The 21,247-nt window shown below is 44.1% G+C and overlaps 2 protein-coding genes and 1 long non-coding RNA gene across 4 annotated transcripts in view; 1 reads left to right on the forward strand and 2 right to left on the reverse strand.

The window, feature by feature from the left end:
* The window catches only part of LRRIQ4 (leucine rich repeats and IQ motif containing 4), a gene marked incomplete at its 5' end in the record, with an annotated part of 10,472 nt that extends 8,582 nt beyond the window's left edge, over positions 1–1,890 (reverse strand). Inside the window, one exon of the mRNA XM_035133796.2 lies at positions 766–1,890. Coding sequence (XP_034989687.2) covers positions 766–1,890 — 1,125 coding nt within the window. The remainder of the gene's footprint in view (positions 1–765) is intronic.
* On the reverse strand, positions 1,891–8,936 carry LOC132592145 (uncharacterized). Its single transcript, XR_009557565.1, has 3 exons — positions 8,881–8,936; positions 4,729–4,809; positions 1,891–1,943 (listed from the first exon to the last, which is right to left on the reverse strand). It is a non-coding gene; the product is annotated as an uncharacterized LOC132592145 (long non-coding RNA).
* A 95-nt stretch (positions 8,937–9,031) lies between these two features.
* On the forward strand, positions 9,032–20,168 carry LRRC34 (leucine rich repeat containing 34). Of its 2 annotated transcripts, XM_060274371.1 has the most exons (12): positions 9,032–9,082; positions 11,153–11,277; positions 11,897–12,018; positions 12,126–12,146; positions 13,982–14,046; positions 14,543–14,626; positions 15,049–15,177; positions 15,362–15,457; positions 16,696–16,850; positions 18,001–18,156; positions 18,940–19,066; positions 19,294–20,168. In XM_060274371.1, the coding sequence occupies exons 2-12, from the start codon at positions 11,162–11,164 to the stop codon at positions 19,495–19,497; spliced, it is 1,275 nt and encodes a 424-aa protein (XP_060130354.1). In that variant the 5' UTR covers positions 9,032–9,082; positions 11,153–11,161; the 3' UTR covers positions 19,498–20,168. The 2 variants fall into 2 exon arrangements, with proteins under 2 accessions (XP_060130354.1, XP_060130355.1); XM_060274372.1 differs by lacking the exon at positions 12,126–12,146 and having other exon boundaries at positions 9,056–11,277.
* The last annotated feature ends 1,079 nt before the right edge of the window (positions 20,169–21,247 follow it).

Genomic DNA, 21,247 nt, shown 5'->3' on the forward strand with positions numbered 1-21,247 from the left:
GTTCAGTTTATATGCAAAACCAATAAAAATTACTTTAAAAAAAAAGGAAATAGCATCTGCACAGATGCTGGAAATCGCGTCTGTGCAGGTGCACACGTCAGAAATCGCGGGTGCACGCGCTCACGCTCTGGCCCATGGAGGGATCTCCACTAGAGTGAACTGGCCCAGGCAAGGTAAACCTTGCTGACCCCTGGTCAAGTCAGTATTTCCTGCCCACAGAGCATGCTGTTTGAATTCTCCCCACACCCACCTTCCCCTTAAGACCCCACTCCTCAAATAATATTGTGTTTGCCCAAGCCTGCAAATCCGTAACTCTGTGAAGATGAAGGTTGGGAAGGGCTCACCTGAATCTCTATGAGAAGCCTCTCCCATATAGATGGTGCTGTAATAATAGGGTATCTCAGAGTCTAACTACCTGCTTAGAGAAGCCAAGACTGACAGAAGTTCAGGAAGTGGATTACCTGGATTCAGGTACTCCGGAAAATAAACAGGCATGCAAACATTATTTAAGAGAGATTTCTAAAAGCAGTTTACAATTTTTAAATTATAAACTCCTTGGTCTAAGGCTTTTTCTTCTTCTTTTTGCTTGTATCACTCTGCAACACTACTCCAGGGATGCTAGCATAATGGCTCCACCCTTCCCAGCGAGTCACATCTGGACATTTGTCTGCTGCCAACATCTGTAGTTTTGCCCTGGTGCCCCTGCTTTTTTAAATAAGGTTTAACTGAATTTCAACTCACTCTACTTACACTAGTGAGTCATACCTCACATAGTAAATTGTCATCAAGTAACAACACTTCCAGATTTTCCAACGAACAAATCTCCATTGGAAACACCTCTAGGAGATTTTCACTTAGATCTAGTATTATTAAGCTGGTTAGCTTGGCGAAAGAAGGATGCAGCGCTTCCAGGGCACAATTTTTCAAGTAAACCACAACGAGCGACCTCCAGCGGCGAATCTGGCGCGGGAAAGTTGCCAGGCTATTCCGAGACAATGAAAATTCCTTCATCTCTGTCAGTTCCTTAAAAGATCGTGGAAGTTTGCGCAGGAGGTTACTGGACAAATCAAGCACAGATAGGTTCGGGCATTTACTCATTGTATCGGGTAAAGATGCTAGGCTGTTAACTGCAACAAAGAACTGGGATAATTCTTGCAGGGAGGAAATCTCTTCAGGAATGAGGCTCAGACTATTGTCTTCTAGATCTACTATTTCTAAATTAGAGAGATGGAAAAGTTCTGGTGGGAAATTTTCAAATTTGTTCTTCTTTAGATAAATCTCTTTCAGTTTGGTCAAATTGACTATTTCCTTGGGAAGGCAATTCAGATTGTTACTAGAGAGTCCCAGCAATTCTAGATGATGGAGGTGTTTGCAGATTTCCACTGGAAATTCATCCAGGTTGACATCATATAACCTGAGCTGACGAAGTGCCCTCAATTTACTAATGATATTCAGTGAACTCAAAGGGACTGGATTACTGCTTAAATCCAAGCTCTGAAGACTTTTGAGTTCTCCAAGTTCCTCACATAGGTCTTGTATGTTGTTCTTATTCAAATAAAGGACTTTCACATTTCTAAGCCGATTTATACTTTCTGGGATACTATTGATTATATTTCTTTCCAGATGCAATTCTTCCAAGTCTTCCAGTTCAAAAACCTGCCATGGGATGGTTTCCAGTTTTTTGTTGGCCAAATCCACAAAAAAGATGCGGTCTATGATCTGCACTGGCACTACCACCTCCTCTTTGGGTTCTTCATCTGCCAACCTTTCCTCTATTACCTCTTCAACACCAACATCAGCACCAACATCAACATTAACCTCTTCTTGTGTCTCTGCCACATCATCCTCTTCCGGAATGGTGGCAAATTTTTCAGAGGGTTGGGTCACTATTTCAGTGGTAACAAAACTCTTGGAGGTAGCTATCATTGTAAACCTAGTTTTGGCTGCAAAAAAAGTGGAATGAACTTTAAACCACGTTTTATGAAGAATAAACAAAATATAGTGGTACCTCTGGTTAAGAACTTAATTTGTTCCGGAGATCCGTTCTTAACCTGAAACTGTTCTTAACAGAACATATCTGTTGTGTATTGAGTCAAATGATTTTATATCTGCATTACTATTGTCTGTATGTGCTTTAGGGTAAAGTAACTGCCTTTTGGTTCCAGGAGGTACAGCTACTATTGGTTCATTTAAGCTGCTGTATTTGGATCCTCTGTCTTATTGGTCTTATTGGTTTCCTCCAAAAGGAGGAAACCAATTCAGTGGGTACCCTGTCTACTCCTCCTCCACTGTGATTGCCTGATATTGTTCCCTCCAAAATGTATCCCTTTCTAGCTAGTTCCCTGTCCCTATAAATGTAGCCTCCCTGACCTCAGAGTCAGTCCTGTTTTGCCCTGAATAAAGAACTGTTCTATTGAAGATGCGTATCTGGACTTCTTAAGCCACGACACAACAATATCTATACCATCAGGTATATCAAGAGACCCATCCCATCCGGGTCATCACTTCTTTGAGCTCCTGCCATTGAGACGGAGATATAGAACAAAGAAGGCGAGAACGTGCTGTCTCAAGAACAGTTTCTTTCCTAGAGCAATCTTGGCCTTAAATAGACACTCTGGACTCTGAAGTCATCTTATTTATTTGTTATATTGTTCTGTATTGTATTGCACTTATTAGTATTTTAATTTATGTGGAGTGTCTTATTTGAGTTTAGTTGAGTTGATACAGCAACCGAGAAATTTCGTTGTTCCTGCAAGGGGACAATGACAATAAAGATCTATTCTATTCTATTCTATTCTAACCTGAGGCACCACTTTAGCTAATAGGGCCTCCCACTGCCACCGCGCCACCGCCGCCACGTGATTTCTGTTCTCATCCTGAAGTAAAGTTCTTAACCTGAGGTACTATTTCTAGGTTAGCGGAGTCTGTAACCTGAAGCATTTGTAACCTGAAGCGTTTGTAACCTGAGGTACCACTGTATGATGTTTTCATTCATAAATCCCAACTATTTCTTGAGTAAGGGGCAGTGGACATGATGTTTAGGATATGGCACTGAATCCAGGAAGATTCAGGTAGGATTTGAATCTCTTCCCAAATTTTGGGAATGTTGTGCTTGAATTAGTGTTCTTGTGGGGAAATGGTTTTGCGAGAAATGTAGGAGGAATTTTTGGCATTTAACCCACTCTTGAGCTGAAGTAAAAGAATCTAATCACATGAACTTAACCATATCAAGATTTTTGGGTTATATTATTACATGCTCCCTACTTTGCCGAGCAGTGAAAAGTTCCAAACTCCCTGAGTTTTGGTTTCCTTGGGAAGGGAGCATTTTTGCAACACTGGGTGCCCCTCCAGGTATCCTGTTTTATAGTGCACTTATGATAATTTGTGGTCATTGAAGGCATTGAGGTAGTTATATGCAGTCCTACTTTCAATATCGCCTGTCCCTACAAGAGTTTCAGGGTGGATATATCCTGCTTTATTTCCAGTCAGTGCAGGTCCTATAGCTTCCTGCTGAAATTCTGTACACCTTTCATACCACAAATGTGTGTGTTTTGTCCTGCTTTTGTTGCATAATAGTGCAAGAGTTCCCCCCCAGACAGCAAAAATCCAGTAACATTGGGAAAACATCACAGATCCCAAAAGAGAGATGTATACACCTCACAATGCCTCAACTTTCAGCTAATCTCCAAATATCTCCTAACCATTCATTCACTCTCACTGAGGAAATGTCAACCAACCATTCTGAACCATTAACTAACAAAAGAAGGCCCACAGTAATATTTAGTAGGTTTGTTCCACATTGTAACTAGCAGAAGCAGGCTATATTATAAAGTATATCCAAACAAACGAACAAATAAATATTTTTTCTTTACTGATATTGTGAATGATGAGAACTTGAGTTAAGAACAAAGAAAGTGGCTTCTGAAGCAGTATACCTACTTTTGAGCCACGCTACTGTATAAAGCAGGTAGTGTTGTGGTCTAAACCACAGAGCCTAGGGCTTGCTGAGCAGTAGGTTGGTGGTTCAAATCCCCACGATGGAGTGAGCTCCTGTTGCACGGTCCCAGCTCCTGCCAACCTAGCAGTTCGAAAGCACGTCAAAGTGCAAGTAGATAAATAGGTACCGCTCTGGGGGTGTGCTGCTCTGGTTAGCCAGAAGCGGCTTAGTCATGCTGGCCACATGTATGCCAGCTCCCTTGGCCAATAAAGCGAGATGAGCGCCGCAACCCCAGAGTCATCCGCAACTGGACCTAACGGTCAGGGGTCCCTTTACCTTACTGTATAAAACAGCAAACAATGGCAAGGAGGAGGAGGGAGCATGGCTGATTGCAAACTTGGAACGATCTTCAAATAAATTTTGCTCAGAGTAGACTCCACTGAAATTAATGAGCCTGACTGGGATCCATTAATGTTAATAGGTCTTCTCTGAGTAAAACTTAAGTTGAATGCCACCCTTTTTGTATTGGGAACTGTAGTTGGTTAAGGGTGCTGGGAACTGTAGCTCTGTGAGGGTTAAACTATAGTTCCCAGGATTCTTTTAGGCGGGGGTGGTGGGTGGGTAGCCATGTGTTTTAAATGTCTGATATGGGTGCGACGCTAGGAATCGCTGGCAGTACTATTCCAGAGGTTGTCTTCTGCCCCAGTTTCCCCTAACCGCAGAGTTTCTTCCTGAATTCTGACCCAACTGTCAAAATTCAAACAGGGAGTGAATGTGATTCGTTCACGTACCTCTGATGTCATAAAAGTACTTGGGTGGATGGCTCTGTGTGATCTTCAATGGGCAGGCTCCGATATGAGAGGAAAGGAGAGCTGTGAGGAGGAGAGGCTGATGAGCTCACGTTTACCTCAGATATCATAATAATACCACCACCACCATGGATAGCTTCCTCTTGGAGTTGGCCTCAACCTCAGTAAGAGCAGGAGCGGGGCAGGGGGTGGGGCTGTAGGGCTGAAGAAAATTTGATATATAGCAACCAAAGTGCATCCTGGCGGCGGGCATGACTGGCAATATGGTGCAGTGGGTAGGGCCTTGGCCCACAGAGACGTTGTCTAGAACCTGAAACTCACTGAGTGGCTTTATGTAAAGTTGTGTTCTCCTAGCCTAATCTACTTCACAGGTTGGATGTGAGGTATATGCACCACATTCATTTCCTGGGAGGAATGGGACAATAACCCTCCATAATGAGAAGGCGTAATCTTGTTGTTGTTTTTGCCTGGCTTCCTTGCTTGTACAAAGCCTCCAAGCAGCCTTGCACCTAGCATCTTGAAAACAGGTCCGTTATTACAAACAGAAAAGAAAGCCTTTCATAATTTAATGTGATCTTTTAACAGCTGCCAATGTATTACACAACTTTTGTTGGCTATTTTATACATAGCTGCCAAGTAACCCCCCGTTTTTCCAACTGTCCCCAGCCGAAAAAATGGATTTTTTTGTTTTTTCCTGGTTTATTCTGGTGCAGCAGCCATTTTGGAACTGGGCGGAGCATGCTCAGAAGTGACTTTTGATGCTGCTTTGCCCAGTTCCAAAATGGCTGCAGCGTGACTTCTGAGCATTGTCCGCCCAGTTCCAAAATGGCGGCAGTGCTACTTCTGGTCTGCTACTTCCGGTCCAGTCCCTTATTTCTCAGGCCGGAACTTGGCAGCTATGATTTTATACCTCTTGTCCAGGTTGTCTCAAAGGCAGGTTCCTCAGTTGTCTCAAAGGCAGGTTCCTCAGTTACCCAAACCTAATTATACTAAGGTAAAGGGCCCCTGACCATCAGGCCCAGTCATGTCCGACTCTGGGGTTGCAGCGCTCATCTCGCTCTATAGGCCGAGTGAGCCGGCGTTTGTCCGCAGACAGCTTCCGGGTCATGTGGCCAGCATGACAAAGCTGCTTCTGGCGAACCAGAGCAGCGCACAGAAACGCCATTTACCTTCCCGCCGGAGCGGTACCTATTTATCTACTTGCACTTTGATGTGCTTTCGAACTGCTAGGTGGGCAGGAGCTGGGACCGAGCAACAGGAACTCACCCCATTGCAGGGATTCGAACCGCCGATCTTCTGATCAGCAAGCCCTAGACTCTGTGGTTTAACCCACAGCACCACCTGGGTCCCTAATTATACTACTGAACTCAAATACTTAATTAGCATACTGTTTAATGCCAAGACAGGTCCATGTTGGAGGCACAAAAATATCTGCAGCAGATCCGCTCCATACATTTAAAGCATATCCAATTCACATTTTAAATACATGGCTTCCCCCAAAGAATTCTGCGAACTGTACCTTTCTCCTCACAGAGCTTCAAGCCCCAGCACCCTTAACAAACCAGAGCCCCCAGGAATCTTTGGGGGAAGTTGTGTGCTTTAAATGTGTGTTGGATATATGCTTTAAATGTATGGTAGGAATCAGTGCCCTGGTGACTGGCTTTCATAGCTTTGCAGAGGAAGAGTACCCAATCAGGAAAAGACACCCTATGTCAGGCATGTCAAACATGCGGCCCTCCAGATGTTTTGGACTACAATTCCCATCTTCCCCAACCACTGGTCCTGCTAGCTAGGGATCATGGGAGTTGTAGGCCAAAACATCTGGAGGGCCGCAGGTTTGACATGCCTGCCCTATGTCCAAAATTTTGGTCTTTGTTTACAGGATTCATAGTATGTCTTCAGATTCATACTATCTTGCAAGCATCTCCTGCTGCTTTGTCTAGATTTGTCTGGAATTTTATATTGAACAGCTACAAGCCAGGGCAAGGGAAAGAGGAAAAATTATTCAGTGGCCAAGAATAAGTGGCTGCAGTGGCTTGCACATCATTTCACTGCTGCTTCCCAACAAACAGAAGCATCATTAATAGTGCCAAATAAAGAAATATGGACAAACGTGTTAAATTGGCATAACTTACAAGGGGTGCAGTATTCAGCTTTGGACGTGAAAGCAGAGCCTGTAACCATCCTTGGTTGTCTTTGCACAGCAGACCCCCATCTAAAACAGGGCAATAGTCTGCAACAGTGGGTTTCAAACTTTTCCAAAGGACCGACTTCTTTGGATGTTTACCATAGAATCATAGAATTGTGTGTTGGAAGGGGTCCCGAGAGTCATCTGGTCCAACCTCCTGCAATGCAGAATTCCTGCCCACAGCCATCCCAGGGTGTGGGCTCAAACCACCAACCTTCTGGTTAAGAGCCAGACATACTACTAGCCCATTGCGCAACCCAAGATCTGTATGGTTCCTCAATTTGAAAATAAGTAACTTGTCTGTCGTTACTGATATTCCCTTGCAAGTGATGCTTGGCCCCAACGCATGAACTCAATGTGCTCTGTGGAAATGGTTCACAGAACCTTCTGAAGCATGTAGGGCAGGAATGGGGAACCAGTGGCCCTCCAGACAGAGGCTGTTGTACTTCAACTTCCCTCAGCCCCAGCCAGCATGGCCAATGGTCAGAGGAATGAGGAGAGCTGTAGCCATACTGGTGCCAAGTGTATTGCTTTGATATCCTTTGGACCACATCAGCCAGGCTGAGGGTCTTGTTGTCTAGGGCCAGGCAGCTCAGGACCTCCATACACACTGCCCAGGCTTGCACTGCACACAGGTCACTTCAGGCACTGCAATTCTCCTGCAGTTCAACTTCCCTCCCATGGTTTCCAGAGACAGACGGATGCCAACAAAGAATGTTCAACAGCATCTGGAGGGCAACAGGGTTCCAGTCCCAGGTGCTAGGGCTCAAAATCCAGCCCTTTCAGCCTCGCTATCTGGTCCTTGGGGTTCTACCCATTCTAAACTCCCACCTGAGCCACACTGCTCACCTGCCCTGCTTTGCACAATCAAGTATACAGTCATAGCTCAGGTTACGAACGCTGCAAGTGGCGCATTTTCGGGTTGTGGATCGCGCCAAACCCGGAAGTACCGGAACGGGTTTCTTCCAGGTTTCAGCCCTCGTGCATGCGCATAAGTGCAAAATGACGTCACGCACATGCAGAGGCGCTGAATTGCATCATGTGTGTGTGCAGATGCAGCGCTTCAGGCTGTGAACGCTGCGGGTTGCGAACGTGCCTCCTGCACAGATCACGTTCGCAACCCGAGGTAAAACTGTATTTGATTGCTTGGAATATTTATTTAGGGGATAGAGAAGGGCATGCAAGCTTGAAGAAACTAGCCTACTGCATAAAAATCAGATTTGCTGCTTTGCCCACTTTTCCATCTCATCCTACCCTCCCCCCCGCCACGTGCCGCCCCCCCCCCCCGGGTACCCAGAGAGAAAAAGGCTAGTCACCCCTGCCATTGAAAGTCTTAAGGGCACGGGCCCAGTCCTTTATGCGTTTTATAGCATGTGTAGTTTGGAGGTCAGCCTCTCTCAACCTCACAGCACTTCTTTCTAACCTCATCTGCGTGGGCGCTAGCTGTACTAACTCACTAATAAAGGAAAGGAGCCCTTGTACATGTTCAGGGACACCATTTAGCTTTATTTTCCATGTGCTGGGGCTCAGATGCCACCAACCTTCGCCAAAGGAAATGCATTATGAAGGAAAGATGTCTCAAATCAATGAACATACGAAGCTGCCTTGTAATGAATCAGATGGTGGATCTGGCCCAGTATTGCATGCCTTGACTAGCAGCAGCTCTACCATGTTCCATACAACGAACGTTTCCAAGCCCTACCTGGAGATGCCCAGGATTGAACCTGGGATCTTCTGCATGCAAAGCAGATGCTCTACCCACTGAGCTATGCCGCTTTCTCATTATTTTGCTAATACTTTACATGCTTTGCAAAGGAGACCCAGGGTGTGTAGGCGCGCTGTGGTGCTTTACTGAGTTCCAACGGAGCCCGAAATCAGGCGGCCGCCAGTCCCTCTTGCTAGTTGCTTTTGTAGGGAAAGGTGGGTGGCGCGAGGCCCCTTCTTACCCGGGATCTTGTAGACTGAAACTGTAGGGGCGCAGGCGCATTCAGGAATCCCCCGGGACGCAGGCGAAAAAAGAAGCGCGTGCCCAGTCGCTATAGCAACCGCGATTGGGGCGGAGTTGGTTGCCTTGGCGCGCGCGCTCTGCCAAAAATAAAAAAAATAAGAAATAAATAAAAAGCGTCTCGGCGGCAACAGCAGCAGGAGGTAAGTGGCGCAATTGGAGAGGGATGCGGTCTTAATCCTGGGGTTTCACGCTTCCCAAAAGGCGCGGTGGGTGCAAGGCTCTGGGCAGCGGTGTGTCGGTGTGCAAAATCTGAGCGCGCTTACTCGGAAGTACTGCTTTTAGTGGGGTTTGTTCACAAGCAACTGTGCACAGGATTGGCTCCTGTGGGATTAATCTGAAAATCGTTGCCACGCGGAATTCCAGTGAAGTAAAGTATTAGAACGGAGGGCAATATTTTTAGGTGGGAGCTGCTAGAAATTTATTTTCAGGTTTTGGGTGGGGATTAAGGAGAGGAGAGGAGATGATAGGGGTATCTGTCATCCTGTGGGTGACATCAGCTGACAGAGTAGAAATTGACCTGGTCCTCCTTTCCTCCCTAACATATTTAAACGAAGGGTGCATGGGGAAAGGGTATTCCCACTGCTTCTGTTTGCAGATAGGGCAAATCCTGATGGAATGGGGAAGGATACAAGCTGGTATCCTGATGCTGAAGACATTATTGTGTGGATGCTGAGAGAAAACTTGTGTGCGAGCTGTACCACAATAAACACTTGTCTGGAAAAACCCTTTGTCAACAGGGTGTCTACTCCAACTGAACACAAGGCAGGCAGCCTGAGCCTTTTGCTTGCAGACTTGGAAGCAAGTACAGTACTACTCAGCTCAAAGGGATTAACTGGGATCATATGACCCCCAGTAGTGTTCCCCTAATAGTGTTCCTCCCGCTCCTTCTCCTTCCATGCTCTAACCCTGAACAAAGCTACTTAGAAAAAAATTCCACTGGAATCAGCTTATGTGCTTCCAAACAATTGTGTTCAGAGTTGGTCTGTTAGCGTTTTGTTTATATGGATGAAGAAGCAGGAGTACCAACTGGAATAAAATATTGGGCGGGGAGTAAGCCCCGCCCCACATAATTGATCCCATGACACAGCAGACACACACTGTTTGAATGGCAATACCCAGCAACTTGGGGGTGGGGGGCATACACTTAAATATTTTATTGAGGGGGAGGAAGGGACCTTGGCTCCTATGTGAAGAAGGATTGGTAACTGGAAGCAGCCTTTGCATGGTCAGCTTCAGCGTTACCCAACATCCCTGGTTATTGACCAAGCTGGCTGGGACCCACAACATATGGATGGCACCATCTTGGCTGTTGTTGTTGTTGTTGTTTAGTCGTTTAGTCATGTCCGACTCTTCGTGACCCCATGGACCAGTGCACACCAGGCACTCCTGTCTTCCACTGCTTCCCGCAGTTTGGTCAGACTCATGTTCGTGGCTTCGAGAACACTGTCCAACCATCTTGTCCTCTGTTGTCCCCTTCTCCTAGTGCCCTCAATCTTTCCCAACATCAGGGTCTTTTCCAGGGAGTCTTCTCTTCTCATGAGGTGGCCAAAGTATTGGAGCCTCAGCTTCAGGATCTGTCCTTCCAGTGAGCACTCAGGGCTGATTTCCTTCAGAATGGAGAGGTTTGATCTTCTTGCAGACCATCTTGGCTGCCCCATGCTTACTTCCTTTGGGGTTATTATGCCCCTGGGTGAAGCAGTGGGCGCGCACACAAAATAATTCTGCCGCCAGGACTTTAATGCCCAATTTGTATTGGAGAGATGACACTAATTGGGCTGCATAGAAAAGCAACTCCCTTGTTGTTATGTCTTAGGGTAAGGAGGGAAACTGCATTCTCTGTTGGAGGCCGCATGTTGGCATGGGCAGGGCCACTGCATTCTCTCTCTCTCTCAATTTGTCTTTCTCTCTGCTGCTCACCAGCCTCATTTAGCCTGGCTGGAATGTAGCCTTGAACTGTGATAATACCTCTTGCTCCCCTGGATGTAGAACAGAGAGGGGTGTATGAGCATGTGTAAAAATTAGCCTACTGTACAAAGGTAAAATGTACATTCATTGCTCCACCTACTTTTGCTGCCACATGTGACCTTTGGAAACCTGTGCAGAAGGAAATAAGGCCCTGAGGCTGACAGACATTTTCTCCTCCTGGTGTATGCATTGTTATTATTCTCTTCATACATGATGTGTAGTCAATTGTCTTTCCTCCCCCTCAGGTAGCTAATATGCCAAAATACATAAGCCTTGACCAACAATATTCTCTAGCGTGTGAAGAACTAAAACACCCTAAGAACCCCTTCATAGTCCGCATTCTCCAAGAAGTGAAGCAGGACGAAGAAACGTAAGCAAATAGTTACGTTGTGGGGACTAAACCAATACTATTTTGAACTGTTAAGTTGTACTTTTATATGCTGTGCTTTAAAATGCAAACATTGTATGCTTAGATAAAACCAAATTCTGCTGCATTTAAGCTGGCTTCGGCAATCAGTAAATTATTATTATTATTATTATTATTATTATTTAATTTATTGGTTGCTTTATTTTGCCCAAGGCAACCCAAAGAGCCTTACTACCAACCAACCAAGCAAAACAAAAAAACCACATAGATACATTATAGAGTATGCAAATTATGCAGACTTGCCTATACCTGTACTTTATTATTTTATACATTCTACTAGGTATGAGGAAGGACTTAGTTTTCCCGAAATGTACAATAAAAATGCTAAAGAAAGGGAGGCAAATTGCATCATGGCCTCATTCCCCTTGAAGCAGCTAAATTGATAATTCTGTACATAAAGTTTCTTTTTAAACTGCCATCCACGTTGTGATTATATAAATCAATCACTGTCTACTAAAAGTTTTATTGCAGAGGAACCTTTATGAGTCCAGAAGTAATTTTTGAAGCGCTAAGAGAAACCAAACCACCACAACAACCAACTTTCCCGTTTACGTCGTAACAGGCTGAAAAAAAAAATCACTATAAAAATTGCTGGAAATAACCGTTTGATACCTGTGCAGAAGGTGACAGATGACGATTTTCAAATCCTGGCTACGGTTTTTACAAATAATGTGTTTCTTACAGGTATGTCTTGTTTTTATTTAAGCACTTGAAAAGCAGACCAAGTGATAGCTTTATTTCCATTCTCTGCCCACTTCCTTTTTCTGTTTTTTTCATATGTGCATATTGAGAAATATTCAGCCTTCCAGGAGGTAAGCTACTAACTACCTTAAGTTACTAATGTAGGCATTCTTTCTCTGTTGCTTATTCCATGCTGTGGGTGAGCACTGAAAACATTCCTTATCACACCCATGCCTGCACTTAGCCCAGGGTGGAGGACTGAGCAAACAAAGAACCATCAAGAATCTTTATTTTGGATTTGCAACCTGACCCACAGAGGAGTATTTGTGCACAAGATCCACTATAGACACTTCCTTTCAGACTCACATACCCCCGTTTCTCTAAGCCAGGGATAGGGAACCTTTTTCAGCACAAATGCAACAGCACCTTCTGAGGGCCACACACCACTTTCCAAGCCTCTGTTTTTAGCGCTAAGGGATCTTCCAAGCCATACCACTTACTGGCCTTGCTTTGCATCCTCCTTAAGTGATTTTGCCTGGCTGGAATATGCCCTTGAATTCGGATAATGCCTCACGCTTCCCTGGGTGGAGGGTAGAGAAGGCCATGCAAGCATGTGGAGCATGCGGGTGGAGCAATGAGGATAAATGTTACCGTTGAATATTTATATTCATTGCTCCTCCCACTGTAGCTTCTTGGCCCACCCAGCAATGGCATGCGGCCCCTGGGAAATTTCCCAGAAGCGCATGTGGCGCTCGGGTGAGAAATGGTTCCCTACCCCCTGCCCAAAAAAGGAAGAAAAGATTACCTATTGTGTAATCAGGGCTTTTTTCAGGCGGAAATTGCTGGAACTCAGTTCCGGCACCTCTCAGGTGGGCGCCATTACCATTTTAAGAACAAGGGATGTGTTCATGGTGAGTTCCAACACCTCTTTTTATAGGAAAATAGCACTGGATGTAATTAATAGTGAAATGAAACATGGTGCAGACACAACCTAAGCAGCAACTCTCATTATGAAATAGCTCATTGCATGGTATCCAGAGCCTTGGATACTTGGAGTTGGTTTTCTTCCTATGAATTCTCTACAGCCTCAGGGCGGACCCTGCTTGTAAACAAACCCAGGGCTGGAGCAAAAGCCAGCTCTTGTGCAAACAGGACATGGGTGCATTTTGCCAAGGGAGGCTTAAATCACCTTTGAGTCTTTCCCATAGTTACTTATACTACCTGCAGGCATTATTTCATGCTGAAGAAATAAAGAGAAGGTTTTGCCTTCCATTGACAAGCCCAACTGAAGCAGGAAGGTTGGATTTTTTTGGCATTAACTTGTGACCTCGATTTTCTGTGTCAATTGCTCAGTTTGTGGGTGGCACAAAACGCAGGGTTCGTGGCACAAAATGGCACTAAACAAGCACTAAACTTTGGCATCAGGTTTTTTTTGGGGGGGGGCAATCTGGAATTTCGGGGTCACGCGATAATGAAGCTCTGTTTTCATCCTTCAGTGAAGTGTCCAACCTATGAGGGTTGCATAAGTGGAAGCAAAAGAGAGACTAGGTTTTATATTCACATTGGAAAACTAAAGGAAGCAAGAGCCACTTTATGGGCACTTATAGACCGTCACTATTTTTGGGTGGGATTCAAGTCACATCACACCAAATTCAGCACATGCAATTGCAGTTGGTTTGGAGGTATTGTTCAACAAACCTGCTTCTTTAAAATATGACTTTTGTACTCGCCATGCATTTAAAGCATTACACCCCCCCAGCAATTATATAGCTCTTTGAGAGGTAAACTACGGTTCCCATGATTATTTCCTTTGACAGTTATCCTAAGTCTCGTGTATGGAAATGCAACTACCGGTAGATGAGAAGATGCAGAGAATTTGGTAGCTAAGGCAAAAGGACTGGGCTAAAAGTGATCCATTAAGGTTAACATGGAGCCTGCTAATTTCTCTATTCCTCTGCTTTTTCAGGACTTGACCTGAGATATAACCTTTTGAGTGATGCTGGCGCAATACACATTGCAGCATTCCTTCAGGTACTTCTTGGCGGGGGGGGGGGGGGGGCTAAATGATACTTGTGAATTTTATAGCTGCAATTTGTTAAGGTGACCTTCTTCCAAAAGTGAGCTTTATCCATGTAACTTTCTCCTTTACAATGCACTGTGTTCCTTCCAGGACATCGTTGTGGATTTTTTTTGTAAATCGTTTTTTTAAAAAAAATTATTTTAAACGAGAAAAGCGAGAAATAAAAACCGTTCAGGTATTATGAAGAACTTAATGGAGTTTAGCAAAATGTGTAAATGCAGGGCGACTTAATGTCATTGGTACGGCATTGCTATGCGCATCTCAGACTCAGAGCACAGAGAGGTTTCTGGGGTCCCTGGAGTTTGGTGTCCTTGGAATGAAGTGTACATCCACTTGGGAAGGGCATGGCTTTGCAGTTTTCAGATAACAGGGCTTTGGGTAGAATGGGAAGGAAGCGTCTCGCAGAACCCACACATTGACAGCAAGCTGAATTTCCTTGTATTCTAGGATAATCGTACTCTGCTGTACCTGAACCTGATGTTTAATGACATTGGTACCATGGGAGCAGAATTCATAGCTAAATCATTGCATGTAAGTATTGTTCAGCTGGATAAGAAAGAACACTACACGAGTTTCCCCTTTGAAGCAAAATACTTTGGAACTCAGAAATCAGCTTGCAGAACTAAATTGTTTAATGCTTAAAGCTGCAGTCAGAAGCATATTTATTTAGAATTGCCACTGAGAGCAGTGCTTTGGGTGTAGGCTGTCTTGGTTTAAAAAATGGGGATCAATTACAGTAGGTAAACCACAGGCTCCCTCCCAGCTGTGGGATTATTTAACACTAGTACTCCCCCCCTCCGCCTCTGCTCAAATATGATTCTTAAGCATGTTACATGATTGTAGCATTAGCAGGTTATTATTTTTTATAGCAATAAACAGTATTCTAGGAGATAACTTATTTCTGTGAGTTTAGATTACAGTTATATTGGAAATAATTGACTTTTCACGCCTAGAGGAATGAAACTCTGCTTCACCTAAGAATGACCGGCAACAAGATTGACAACAAGGGAGGAATGTATTTTGCAGCAATGTTGCAAGTTAACAACACTTTACAGAAGTTAGATTTGGGAGACACGGATCTGGTGAGTAAAATTCCCATTTTAGGACATGTCTACATGCACAGAAATGTAAACCTGTTTCAAACATATCATTGTGAGTTGGGGGGGGGGGCAAAAGGTAAACTTGCATGTAGATGGAGGATTTACTCTGTGGGAGCTAAGTGCACCTTTCTTACCCTGGATTGTGTCTTTTGTCTTTTATTTCCAGCGCACACAGAGTCTCATAGCATTAGCAACAGTTTTGAATCACAATAGCGCAATCAAAGCCATAAATCTAAATCGGCCAATACTCTACAGCGAAGAGGTAAGCAACATTTTGCATTGTTTCCCTTGAAATGGGGAGCCAGGAGCCAGGAATTATTCATCAAAAAGAAGCCTAGGGTGTAAGAATAAGCATTGACAAAGCTTTTCAGCTAAAATTCAGCTAAATAACAACAAAATTCAGCTAAATAACAGCTAAAATTCTCTCTGTGGCTGCTGAAATGCAGTAAACTTGGCAGGGATAGGAACAAGGAATAGATTTTTGTGTGAGATGGCTGAGAGCTCAGTTGATATTAAAGACAAATTCTCAGAGGTATCCTTTATCCTTTTGTTTGAAGTGTATATCTGCCCCACTGTGCAAACTCTTGGCTCTAGTGGGTGGATCTTGGAGATCTAGAAACACACAGACACACACACATCCCACTAGCCTGACATCTGTCCACCCCTCCTGTAAGGTAAATGGCAGAAAGCACATCTCCAAAAGATTAAACTAGGCAGCAGAATTTTCAAGCCCTATTGTCTGTAAATAGTCAGCAATTCTACTTTCCCCCCATTCCTTTATACAGATGTTATTGTTAATCTCAGCAAGAGCTGTGTCATATGCTCAGGTGCAGTGCAAGTGGATGCTTTCACATTCAATTCAATTAAATTAACCTTGGTTCAGCATAAAGCAGTTCCCTAGAGTTATGCGTATTTGAATTTAAACACAGGGCAACTCCACCTCCAAACACCTTCATGTTGTGGATAGTTAGTTACATACAGAGCTGGTTTGCACATAATGCTATGCCAAACTGTGGCTTAGCAGAGATGTGCAACCATGGCCGGCTCCTGGAAAGGAGATTTCGGCTGCTTGACTGCTTCTCTGGCCCTACTGATGCTATTCTGCTTTGAACTAAGCCATGGTTTGTCTAAGTATGCCCTCTGAACCCAGGTTTGTGGTTTGTCTCATGGGCCGTCGTCAAGGTTTGTTCTGTTATCATGGTTTATCTGGTGCACATGGCTTAGCTCAGAACAGTGTGGGAGCTCCTCTCAGGGAATCTTCACACATTCAAGCTAAGCAATGGTTTGGCTTAGCATTACATGCTACATGTTCACACAATGGAATTTGGTGGATGGAACATACCTGTCCTGTGGAGTAAAGCAGATGATGATGTGCATCACATCTGCATTTATTCCCATAGAAGTGGCTACATGTATTTTGTAATGTGAGCAGGGTACACATCCCCACTGGCTCTAGAACATCTTATGTTCAAGTTGTAATTCAATAATACGGAACTTTAGGAAGAGACCACGGTCCACACAGCCCTCATGTTGAAAGTCAACTGCACCCTTGTTGAACTGCATTTGTGTAAACACGAAATGAAGAACTTCGGCATGGAACGCCTGTGTGATGCATTGTATGAAAACAGCACCCTGCGATATCTTGATCTCAGCTGGTAAGAGAAGCTTGAATTATAAAGAGAGCATTTTAGCTATTAGAATGATATGCAGTGTATGAAAACTGATGCACTTGACACCTACTTCTCAAAATAAGCTAAGATTGATTTTTAACTGAGTGTTTCAGACAGCTGTGCTTGTACATACAGTCATACTTCGGAAGTCGAATGGAATCCGTTTCGGAAGTCTGTTCGACTTCCAAAACATTCAGAAACCAAGGCGCAGCTTCCAATTGGCTGCAGGATGCTCCTGCAGCCAATTGGAAGCCTCAGAAGCCACGTCAGATGTTCAGGTTCCAAAGAACATTTACAAACCAGAACACTCACTCCCGGATTTGTGGCGTTTGGGAGCCAAAACATTCGACTCGCAAGCCATTTGTCAACCAAGGTACGACTGTACAATGTTTAATAATAATGCTTAAGATTTAGATCATGCAGTTTAAATATGCCAGAGTGCTTCACATACATTATTCTGGTACTTCTTGCAGCGGACCATTTTGCAGAATGGAGGGAGCAGGGTGAGGCTGAGAGAATAATGGATTGTCTAATGCAGGGATGGGGAACCTTTGGCTCTCCATATGTCTCTAAATTACGATTCTATCAGCCCTAGCAAGCAGGGCCAATGGCCAGGGATGATGGGAGTTGTAGTTCAGCAACATCTGGAGAGCTAAAGGTTTTCCACACCTGGTCTAAGGCCACCTCATGTATTCATGACAGTAACAGGACTGAACTGGCAGCTCTCCAGCACACACTCTTAATTACAATATCCACTATACTGGCTCCTAAGATCTGGTTTTAAGTCCCTGTAATGTGGTTGGTGATTTTATTGTAAATATTTGATGACTGTTCTTGCTCAGGGCTACACATACATTATTTTGCAGATTTTGCATTTGGGTTTTTATGCCCGTTGTCTCTTAAGTTTATTGTGGCTTTAGTATGGCTTTATTGACATGTCTTTATTCACATTTTATTTGTACAATGACTTTAGCATTTATTTTACAAGGCGACTGATAAATGTAATAAAAAGTAATGCCCCTTAACAGTTACAAGAAACAAGAGTTTTGTGGCATGGTGAAGACTAGCTCACTTATAGCGACCTATGAACAATGTTTCTGAACGAAAACAAATGTATACACTTGTCTCTTTTCAGCAACAAAATTACTCGGGATGGTATTAAACATTTGGGAAAGCTGTTAAAATCCAACGCCACCCTGGAAATCCTGGACCTTAATTTTAACAGGATAGAGGACGATGGTGCTTTCTATCTGAGTGAGGCCCTTACTACACATAATCGGACTCTTCAAGCGTTAGTATACAGAACTCTTAACTCCCATAATGCATTACTGTGAGAGCAGGCATTTGAATAAGGCAGCACAGAATTTCGGAAGCAAAATGGCCCATACTTCAGACCAAAATGTGTCTGCATTAAACACAACAGTGACCTGTAGGCCTAGCTCCAGAAAAGCTAGGTGATGTGATGGTGACATCACTGGGGAAGCAGTTTCCAGTCCAAAAGGCCCACCTCAGCAACTTCTGTTACACTGCACCTTTCAGATCACCTGCTGCTTGCGACTACCATGAAAGTATTACTCTCCCCAAGTAAGTGCATGGGTTACTTGAGCAATCAGAGCCTGCATTGGGGGGGGGTCTGTCTTAGAAATTTTGGGCAGTAGTCAACTATCGAATCCCATCAGTGCAAAGATTTCTACTTGCACATTTAAGATTGCCATGAGATGCAAACTGAATCAATCTTCTTCCTCATCCCTGCTGTGAACCCACTGAACTGATATGACAGTAGATCAGGAAAAGTTGAAAACAGAAGAGAACAACTGCTTCAAATCTCAAAAACCAGCAGCAGAGGGTTTTATAGTCACGAGGAACAGGACATCCTTCCTCTCTTGGGTTCGCTAGTGGGCAGGAAGAAGCAGAGGCTGTTAAGGGAGGAACTGGGTGGACTTCATGGCTGGTAGCTGCTGGGAGAAAAGAATAGAGTGGCTCACATATATGGATTTATGTAATTTATTATTGCTTGGCTGTCTGCAGCTGCTCAGTGACCTTGGTTTTTTGCTTATATCCTTCTGCTCTCTAGGCTGGCAGTGACAAACAACAACATATCTGGGAAAGGACTGGTGGCCCTTGCAGAGTCAATGAAAACAAACCTAGTTCTTTCCTATATCTACATATGGGGAAACAAATTTGATGAAGAATGCTGTGTGGTACATCTATTTCTTCTTATGAAATGAAATAGCTGACATCCTTCTACCTCTGTAAAAAAAAATAGAGAGAGGAAGAGGGATTTGGATTAGAAAAACAATGCTGGGGTTGGGGGGGAGGTGTTTGATCCCCCTTTCCCAGTGTTGCAGCCACCCACAGCTGCATTTCCCCTTAAAAGTGCAAAGATCTCTTACCAAGAGATATCTATCTATCTATCTGTGTGTTTCAGGCATTTGCAGAGTTAATTAAAAGCGGTCGCCTGAAACCTACTGGCACAGATGTCGATCCATATGAAGTGGATGGGAACACGTACTTTGCCGAAGTCTCCTATGGCCTTAAGAGGCACTATTACTGGACACCAAGTTATGGACAGCCTGATAACCACGATGAGAATGCCTCTCTGGCAATAACTCCTGTTGCAGAAAACTTGTAAATGTCAACATATTTTTTCTTAAGCCTTGGCATCTTGGGGTTGTTTTTTTAAAAATAACGTGTGCCTCAAACCTGCACCCAATTACATGTAGTTTCTCGGAGAACTGATTTTAAAAGATTTTGAACCATAAATACTGTATTAAACTGAACTGGGAAAGTGCTGGATCCCAGTCTAGCGACAGCTAATTTCAGGTCCCGTTGAAAACAGAACTTAAACTACTTGTGACTCCCTTGTTCCAGAGCTTTCAGTGAGTTCCATAGGTTCTTAACTGCATTGGGACCGTCATGAGCAACACTCACAATGATAATACAAAGCAGCCTGTAGAAGTGATTTCATACAATTCAAACACTTACTTAGAGGCTACTAAGGAATGTTCGATAGCTTGAAAGTAAGGCTCATATGCTAGGCATGGTTCTTTGGCAATAAAACACCATATAAATCAACATGCCAATGTAAGTGTTTTTAGGATGTTTATTATTTATGTTAACATTTTTCTAAGCAAATGAATTCATTGAAGCCGACTGTGGGGTGGGGGAGCATGGGCAAGAAGGAAGTTGTGACAATGCAGCAGTGCAAGGCTTATGGCTCATGACTTAAGACACATCATTATTTGCACAGAATATAGGTACTCCAAGTATTATGACAAATTTTGTTTAAAAATGATTTACATGGGGGGGTAATCTAAATGATGTTCAATAAAGTTTGTTCTGATCTGTTAAGTCTGAACTACACTGAATTTTATACATTCATTGACACTGGCTTTCAGTGAATGCATTACGCTCCTGTTAATCCTATTTTGAAAGCTATTAGAATTGTACAAAGATAGACTTAATGGCTAGAGACAAGATCTTAAGTGGCAAGCTCATCATTTACAGCTTGGGGGGGGGGCAAACCTGTGACTTACTCGATGTTGCTGCACTACATCTCCAATCATCCTTGATCATTGCCTATGCTGGCTGGGGCTGATGGCAGTTGGGAGTCCACCAACATCCAGAAGACGGCAAGTTTCCTACCCCTGCTATACAGGCACCAAGAGACCAGGTAGGGTCTGATTAGTACAATGAGACTCGCTTGCAGCATCCTCTCCTTTTTCGCAGTCCCTGCCCTTTTACTCCATACTATTAGCCATCTATGGACTGGTACAAATGCATTATTTGATTTCTCAAGCCTTGCTATACTGAATGTGCCATCTTCATTGGCAAGCATTATGTTTTGGTCACTGTTAGCAATGCAGCTGTGGTGATAGAACATTTGTGGTTCTTTCACCCATGCCAATCAACACTTGCAGTTGCTGATTTATATGTGTGAACCAGACCTCTGGCAGTGTCGCAGGCACCCTTCTCATTTAGCACCAGGGCCAAATGTAGTCCTCTAGGCCTCTCTAATCTGGCCACTCCCCACCCACCCCCCAGGTCCTTTAAGGGTTTTTGGGTGCCTGAAATGTGCTCTTGGACTGCAGGTATGGGGAATCCATGTCCCTACAGATGTTCCATCAGCCCCAGCAAGCATGGCCAGCGGCCAGAGGTTCCCCACATCTGCTTGTACTCTTGATAATGCTTCCTTGCCTGACTGTGTGTGCAGAAACTAGCCCACTGCACAATGGTAACGTTTATATAGGTAAAGGTAAAGGGACCCCTGACCATTAGGTCCAGTTGTGACCGACTCTGGGGTTGCGCGCTCATCTCGCACTATTGACCGAGGGAGCCGGCGTATAGCTTCCAGGTCATGTGGCCAGCATGACAAAGCCGCT

The sequence above is a fragment of the Zootoca vivipara genome, chromosome 5 (genome assembly GCF_963506605.1).
Source record: "Zootoca vivipara chromosome 5, rZooViv1.1, whole genome shotgun sequence".
Classification (NCBI taxonomy): domain Eukaryota; kingdom Metazoa; phylum Chordata; class Lepidosauria; order Squamata; family Lacertidae; genus Zootoca; species Zootoca vivipara.

What these genes read in the sequence shown, in the direction of transcription:
- LRRC34 (XM_060274371.1), top strand. Translation starts at nt 11,162, where the DNA reads ATGCCAAAATACATAAGCCTTGACCAACAATATTCTCTAGCGTGTGAA. An exon ending in TCATAGCTAAATCATTGCAT is followed by an intron (nt 14,627 to 15,048) that starts GTAAGTATTGTT and finishes TTTCACGCCTAG; the next exon opens with AGGAATGAAACTCTGCTTCA. An exon ending in CGATATCTTGATCTCAGCTG is followed by an intron (nt 16,851 to 18,000) that starts GTAAGAGAAGCT and finishes GTCTCTTTTCAG; the next exon opens with CAACAAAATTACTCGGGATG.